At 55.4% G+C, this 8,134-nt stretch overlaps 1 protein-coding gene across 2 annotated transcripts in view; it reads left to right on the forward strand.

The window, feature by feature from the left end:
• Positions 1-6,718, forward strand: part of Pmvk (phosphomevalonate kinase) — a 12,597-nt gene extending 5,879 nt beyond the window's left edge. For both annotated transcript variants that reach the window (XM_010643920.1, XM_019210618.2), the window contains exons 2-5: positions 2,125-2,188; positions 3,854-4,006; positions 5,889-6,018; positions 6,291-6,718. In XM_010643920.1, the coding sequence (XP_010642222.1) occupies positions 2,125-2,188; positions 3,854-4,006; positions 5,889-6,018; positions 6,291-6,427 (484 nt within the window). In that variant the 3' untranslated portion in view covers positions 6,428-6,718. The remainder of the gene's footprint in view (positions 1-2,124; positions 2,189-3,853; positions 4,007-5,888; positions 6,019-6,290) is intronic.
• Positions 6,719-8,134: the final 1,416 nt, after the last annotated feature.

An 8,134-nucleotide genomic window follows, 5' to 3' on the forward strand; every position in this document is an offset into this window, starting at 1 on the left:
GCGACCGTGTGCGGTGCAGCGGACCGCGGACAGGCGCAGGCGGGCGGTCTTCAACACACGCGGAGCGGGTCTGGCGCCGCCCACAGCACGCTGCCAGCACACCACCTAGAAATAGGGGTTTACGGAGTGTTTGTTATGCACTGCGCCCTTGCCTGCGCGATTTCTTTTAATCCTCATAACCTCTCTGTTAATTACTGTGTGATATTGTTAGCATCTCCATTTCACAGACAAGAAATGAAGGCATTGAAAAGTTAACAAGAAACGGGATTGCTAAGGACTCGAATTCAGCTTCGTAGACCCCTGCATGCCGGTGCACACCTATGATCCCAGCACCCTGGGAGGCTGAGCCAGGATATTGACACTTTTGAGCCTAGCCTGGGCAACTTAACAAGACTCTGTCTCAAAATAAAAAAGGATGTAGCTCAATGTGAAGGTCCTGGGTTCAGTGTACAATATTAGAAGAAAAGAAAAAAAGTCACTTTTGTCTGGCTCCAGGGACTGCTTTAGCTCACTGCCTTCCTTAATAATAACGATGTCTGTTGCTCAGTGTCTTCTCCCCAAGCGAGGTGTCCTGTGTGAGAGCAGTGGGGGGCTCCTCCCCCGGGCCCGGTGCGTTAGGTGCCCTAGAACGCCGCTTTTGGAACCACGGCGCTTCTGAGTCTTAGAAGTGAGTCTTAGGAGATGTCGGCCCTTGAGTCTGAGCGCTGTCTCACTGCCACTCCCAAGCTGGTGCTTGGCCTCGAACACAGAAGTCAAAGAGCAGTGAGGATCCCAGGCTCTGGCATGCGACTGCTGGGCTTCACACCGCTCTGGCAGCACAGGGTGTGGGCTCCTCTGCAGATTCCTGTCTGCTGGGCCTTGGCTTTGACGGCTGTTCGATGCCAGGAGTGACGGTGGTTGGAAGGGCTAAATGAGGTCTGCTCGTGGATGGCTGATCTTGGCGCCTAGTACAGGCTCAGGAGGGAAAAGCTGGCTGTTTTCACTTTGTTAATAGTGGTTGCATCGCTTGCAGTGTTGCTCTGGGTGAGCCCGTTCTCCTCACTCAGCCTCAGTTTCCCCGTCCCACAGAACACCCCTCCCCATGTTGGCGCTGAAGCACCACCGGTCCCGGGCGGGAATCATGGGTCTTCCTGTCTTCTGTCACTTGGACCCGAGTGGTTGCTTTTGTACAGTGACTAATGAAGTGATGAATTGTTCTTTATGTTATGGTGACCAAGACTGTTGAGCTGGAGCCGCCCCTGGCTGTGAGACCCTGAGCTCAGGGTCTCAGCAGGAACCTAGTCCAGCCAGAATAGCACCAGGCCCGGAGGCTCACACCATACCTATACTTACAGATTTTTCCTGTTTCAGGGCTCATGTATAGTCATTTGAATTTCATAATAATCCTGCCTGGGAGACACAACAAAAATGGTGTCTCCATTGTCTTCGTTACTTTTCTCAGACAAAATAGCAGACGCCCACAGGTTAAGGAAGAAAGGTTTATTTTGGCTCACAATTTGTAGCAGTTTCAGTCCATAATTGGCTGGTTCTAAGGCAGGGTGGCATAACACAGGGCCATCACAGAGGAGAAACAGTTCATGGCATGGCAAGCAGAAGGCAGCAAGCAGCAGCAGCAAAGGAAGCCTCCTTTCTCCTTTTATCTCAGCCAGGATATAAGCCTTTTGGGTGGTATCACCCATACCCCGCGGGGGGGCCTTCCCACTGTTCATTCCCAGAGCTCTGTGAAAGCCAACCAGTGGGGTAGTTTAGTATCAAACACCCTCAATCCCGTATCATACAGTCAGCTCCAAAAAGCCCCACCTGTGCGTAGCTTTGGGGGATATCTCCATACAATCCATAACACCCATTTTATAGATAAGGAGGATCAGGGAAATTGAGACCTGCCCAGGGTACATAGATACCAGTTGTGGAAATGAGGTTTCAAGCCAGGCATGGTGGAGTACTCCTGTAATCCCAGCACTTAGGAGGCTGAGGCAGAAGGATCTTCATGAGTTTGAGACCAGCCAAGGCCAATGTGAACTACATACTGAGACAAGAAAAAAGAAATGAGGCTTCAGCCCAGGCCTCTGGACTTGTCTTCTGGAAGCTTTGGGTTGACTAACTCTACGTCTCCCTGTCCCACAGACTTGGAGCTGATATCTGTGCTGTCCTTCGGCTCTCCGGTCCACTCAAGGAGCAGTATGCTCAGGTATGTGGTAGCTCCAAGTCATCTGTGGGTGGGAGGAGCCAGAGCCCAGGCTCCGGTGCTGTGGCTGCTGCTTGCCTCCCTGGCCTGCTCCCTGAGACCCCTGCTGCACTGTGGTGTCCAGAGAGGGCTGTGCACTCAAGTTGACGGCTCTGAGGCCACATGATGAGCAGGGATGCAGAAGTCACCGGCCTAAAATGCGATGCTTCATGTCACCCCACCCTCACCTCCAAGAGGGCCTGATGCAGCCCCCAGATTCTTCCCTTAGAAACGTTTTCAAGGCTGGAGGTGGAACCCAGAGCATTTTCACTGAGCTACATCCTACCCTTTACTTCGAACAAGGTCTTGCTAAGTCACTAAGTTGGGCAGGCTGGACTTAACTTGCGATCTTTCTGCCTCAGCCTCCCAGAGTGCTGGAATCACAGATGTGTGCCACTGTACCTGGCTTCCTCTTAGAAACCTGGTCACATGAGCTGGGCTTGGTGGTGTACACTGGTGATCCCAGCACTCTGGGAAGCTGAGGCAGTCTGGGCAATTAGTGACTCAGTGAAACCCTGTTTCAAAATGGAGAAAATTAAAAAGGGCTGAGAAAAAGAAAAAAAGACAGCCATGTGGGTTGTCAAGATAGGTTAAGTGACAAACACAAGGAATAGAACAGTGTGTAGGTCTTAGTGCATGTTGTGTAGCTGTGACAAGTAGCAGGGGCTGGCCATTTGCTTGGAAAATGAGTGCACTCAGCTCTCAGTTGTAGAGACCCAGCAGCATGGTTCACGCATCTGTGGGGTCTGGTGAGAGCCTCATGGAGGAAGGACCGGTGGCAGACAGGTCACATGTCCGAGAGTTGAGGGGTGCGAAGCTCTCTTGGGGACAACCCAGTCCTGTCCACGTCCAGGTCTCTAGAGCTCACCCCAGCAGAAGAGCTCAGCCCTGTCACCGCCCCATTGGGAGCAGGACAGACCCGGGGCCCCACAGCCTCTGGAGGAGGGCCTGGCAGGCCGGAAGTCCAGGACACTGCCCCCACCCAAATAGTTAAAGCCTAAGCCCCGGGTGACTTGTTGCTGCTCCTTTCGCCCAGCACCCTGGGAGGCATAACTCACACGTTCCCAAGGGTCAGCAGGTGGGAACCATGAGTCAACACCTGAGGGAGAAGGTCCCCCCAGCCAGTTAGGGAGCCGGAAGTGAAACCGAGGGTGTTTTTCAGGCCCCTTTTCTCTCTCGGGGCCTCTGGGTGGAGCTAGTTGGTGCTGGGCAGGGTCCTAGCAGCAGGTGCCAGGCTGGGGCGCAGTCTGGAAGTAGCTCAGTGACAGAGGTGCTTTTCAGCAGAGTGCCAGAAACTGGGGTGTGCAGGAGGGTGAGTGGCAAAGTGGAAGATGGTCTCCCCGGATTTGGGATGGAGGCAGATATTGCTAGAAGGGGAACAGAGGATGCAGAGTGCAGTTTTGTTTTGTTGTTCAAATTTCCCTCTAAGTTGAAGGCTAAGCCTGCACCCAAGGGATGCAAACTATTTTGGGATTCGTTTAAGCCAGAAGTAATCGGGAAGGTAAAACGTGCAGGAGAAAACTGCAGCACACATTTCAGAATTTCGTGGAAACCCTTTCTGGGCTGTGCCGAGACTCCGTCCCTCTCTGCGCGCCCCATCCTGATGTCGGCGGGCTGTGCTTCGTGCAGGAGCACGGCCTGAGCTTCCAGCGGCTCCTGGACGCCAGCAGTTACAAGGAGACCCATCGGCGCGACATGATCCGCTGGGGCGAGGAGAAGCGCCAGGCGGACGTGGGCTGCTTCTGCAGGAAGGTGGTGGAGGGCATCTCCCAGCCGGTGTGGGTAAGGAGCCCCACGGGGACCCCAGCCGCCCAGCCCCGTGTGGGGCCATCGGTGTCACGGCCACAGCCAAGTCCAGCGCTTCCTGGAGGTCGCAGACCCCGGTCTCCGCCCCTCACTCTGGCTCTTGCTCTTTGTGACCCAGTCACTCATTGCCCGGCAGCCAGAGTGACTTGTTCACAGCACACGCCAGGACACGGCGCCGTTGTGTTGGGACACTTCGGTGCTCAGGAACAGTCTTTAACGTCGTGCCCGGCCCACGGTGGGACCCCGAGGCAGCGTGCCACGGGGCACTGCTGTGTCGCTGAGCAGGTCTTCGGGTCTCGTTCCGCTGGACTCAGGGCCTTGCTCTCCCACCTGCCTGCACTGCCCTCGCCTCCCCATCCAGCCGCTCTTACCTGAGTCCTCACTGCTGCGCCCGACGGCCACTGCCTCTGCGACTACCCTTTTCCTTCCTCGTGCGTTCTTTCTTGTTTTGTTTTTGGTACCAGGAATTGAACTCGGGTCACTTGTGAGGCAGGTGGCGGAACCACTGAGCTAAATCCCCATCCCTCTTTTTTTTTTTTTTAAAGCAAAACCTTTATTGGTATATTTTATGTTTTTAGTACCGCAAATCAAACTTGGGACCATGTGCTTGCGAGGCAGGCGACAGAACTACTGAGCTAAATCTCTGGCCCTTTTGGTACATTTTATTTTAGTACCAGGGATTGAACTCTGGTCCTTGCGCTTGCGAGGCAGGCAGCGGAACCACTGTACCAAATCCCTGGCACTTTGGTACATTTTAGATATGCATAACAGCTGGGTGTGGGGTCACATGCCTGTAATCCCAGCACTCAGGAGGCTGAGGCAGGAGGATTGCTATGAGTGGAGACCAACCTGGACTACGTAGTGAGTTTCAGGGCAGTCTGAACTACATAGTGAGACCCTGTGTCAAAAAAAAAAAAACCAAGAGTGTCCTGTATACATAATGGTAGCACTCATCTGGGAAATCTGCACCTGTCCATGATATAGCCTGGATTTCTCATGCATTCTGCAGCAGTGCCAGTCTGCTTCTGCCAGGCGTGGTGCCAGGGCCCGGGGAAACATTGGTGCAGAATGCCACGAAATCGTCACCTAGGAGCTTACGTTAGACAGGGGCATGGGGCCATGACACACAAGAAACAGAGTTTGCCAGGTGGAGGTGGACATGAGGACTAAATAAAGCAAGCCTGGGTTGTGAGGAGGGCTGCTAGGCCGGGGTATCTTTTTTTTTTTGGTACTGGGGATCGAACTTGGGACCTTGCACTTGACTTGCAAGTGGTGGAACAACTGAGCTAAATCTCCGGCCCCAACCAGGGTATCTTAATAAGGGTGTTAGGGTGGCCTGTTAACACGGGGACCTGCTCTCCTGGAGGAAATGGGATATCTTAATAGGTGTTAGGGTGGCCTGTTAACATGGGGACCTGCTCCCCTGGAGGAAATGGGTACGGGAAAGTCGCTCTCTGGGAGGTGGGCTGGGAACTGCCAGCAGCCCGGAGTGGAGTCCCTGATGCATTTGAGGGAGAGCCACGGCCAGGGTACTGACCTGTGGGAAGTGACGGTCAGATCCTACCTGGCCTTGGAAGAGTTTGGGTTTTACTTGGAATGACCAAGAGTCACTGGGGCGGTTTTGATTTTTTTTTTTAAATTTTTGAGACAGGGTAGTTGTTCAGGCTGGACTTGAACTTACTGTGTAGTCCAAATTGGCCTGAAATTGATGGGGATCCTCCTGCCTCAGCTTCCTAAGCAAGCAGTGGGATTAGAGGAGTACACCCAAACGCTGGGCTGGCTCTGGCTTCTGTAGCCCTCTTCCCCTCACCTATAGCACCCTATCCTGTTGGTTACCTGTCCATATCCCTCCCTGCAGCTGGTGAGTGACACACGGCGGGTGTCGGATGTGCAGTGGTTCCAGGAGGCCTATGGTGCTGTGACGCGGACAGTCCGCGTAGTGGCCTCAGAGCAGAGCCGACGGCAGCGGGGCTGGGTGTTCACGCCAGGTGAGGGCCTTGTCCCTGCCATCCCTGCATGCTCATGGTCTCCGGTTTGCTTCCTGGCAGGCCTGGGGGAGGTAAATGAAGGCCGTGTGGGGAGTCGGCCGGGCTAGGGGTGCCAGGCCCCCAGACTAGGGAGCGGGGCTGGCGGAGGGTGTTTGGAGGGTGGGAGTCCCCTGCCCAGGCTTCCTCCAAGGGCAGCGGCTTCCCCTGGGCTGTCCAGCCTGGCACCTGGTTCACCCGGGGGCTGGGCCCGATCCTCCGCGTCCTTTCTGCAGGGGTGGACGACGCCGAGTCAGAGTGTGGCCTGGACCACCTGGGAGGCTTCGACTGGGTCATCGAGAACCATGGTGACGAGCAGCAGCTGCAGGAGCAGCTGGGGAAGCTGCTGGGCTTCATCTACTCCAGGCTCTGAGAGTCAGGCAGGAGCAGGGCTCTGGGCTGGGCCCGGCCAGCAGGGGTCCGGACCCTCACGGACAAGGGGGAGGGACAGACCTGGAGGGCCCGGGCCGTGTCAGCAGGTCAGGAGGCCTGCAGGAGCCGTCTGCTCGCACAGGGCTCCTGCATCCTCAGGACTGACAGGGCCGAGTGGTGATGTGCTGTGCTCAAGGCGGGACTGCGCCACCGTGGGGAGCTCGCCTTTGCCGGCCTCGCCTTCTGTCTGGATGCTCCCTGTGTGCTCACTAATAAACCTCCTTGGTGTGTGTGCCCAGGGCTGGATGTCTCTCATTTCCCCAGCGCCACCCCAGCCGGGCGGCTCGGAGGGGCCAGTGTCATGGCGGCTGTGCGTCTCTGTGCACAGGTGTCCCTCAGAGCGGACCTGTGCCCCAGGCCTGTCGGGTGGGGCTGGGGTCTGAGGCTGCGCTCTGGGGCCGCCCCGGGAGTGCGGAAGTGAGCTCGTGTGCACTTAGCAGATGCCAAGAGCTCAGAACTGAAATGGCCCGCCCAGGGTCAGGTCACCGAGTCAGTGCTCAGAACGAGGCCTCCTGTTGCCTGGCTGGCCCCTCTGCCACCTCGCAGGCGTGGCACAAAGTCCCAAGGTCCTTGCCACCTCCAGGTCAGGCCTAAGCTCCCCGCCTCTCTGGGCCCGGTGTCATTTCCTTCCTCAAATCCTTCAGTTCTCGCAGGGAAGGCGACAGTTGAGGAAAGAAATTTCAGCCTGGTCCAAACTAAACTCGGCACATTCTTGCCCAAATCTGCTCCTTCCTTGTGGCCACCGTCCTTGCTGGGTACAAGGCCCTGAGGACACAGAGGTGAGCAGGACACAGGTCGTTGCTCAGAGGGCTCGGTCTAGGGAGAAACGGCACCACGGGTGCCCTAGACCAGGGGCTGAGGGAGGGCGGCTGGGACTTCCTGGTGCACAGACGGACCGTGCCGGCCCTCGGCACCCATGCCTGGAGTTGGGGGCGATGCTGTGAACCGTGCGGCATGGACAGGAGCCAGAGCTGGGGCTGTGTCCTCCTGGGTGGGAGGTGACGCCTTCCTATCACACCGGGAGGAATTCAAGGACTTCTGCAGTGCTGTCTCTGTGACGCTCACCATGTCCATTCCTGGGTGCTGGGCTCAGGCCAGTGCGGCTTTGTAACACCGACATTGTCTTAGGATTTTTATTGTTCCATTTCTTTTGTTCGTTTGTTTGTTTTTTGAGACAGAATCTCACTACATAGTTGAGACTGACCTGGACCTCACTAGCCCAGGCTGGTCTCAAACTCACAGCGATCCTCCTGCCTCAGCCTCCTGAGTGCTGGGATTACAGACATGCGCCACCATGCCTGGCTTATTGTTCCATTTCTAAGCAGCTTTAAGTTATGATTATCTTATAATTGCACACATTTAAAATGTACAATTGTGGCTGGGGATTTAGCTCAGTGGGCCTCATGGGTCCCTCTGGGAAGTGATGCTCAGCTGGGGGCTGATCTCTGTCTGCCTCTCTCTCTGTCTCAGGCCCACCTCTGTGACTGGCCTCCCTATAACTTCTCTATGTGGCCTGCTGTAGATTTCTTTTTTTTTTTTTCAGCTTTAATTGAGTTTATTGGTACATTTTAGGGATACAGTACAGTTACATTCATTGTTGGGATCTTGTACCTCTACATGACAAGTCTTGGTTCTCATTTTTCCCCTT

Source organism: Fukomys damarensis, unplaced genomic scaffold (genome assembly GCF_012274545.1).
Source record: "Fukomys damarensis isolate Sample0158 unplaced genomic scaffold, DMR_v1.0_HiC HiC_scaffold_33, whole genome shotgun sequence".
Classification (NCBI taxonomy): Eukaryota; Metazoa; Chordata; class Mammalia; order Rodentia; family Bathyergidae; genus Fukomys; species Fukomys damarensis.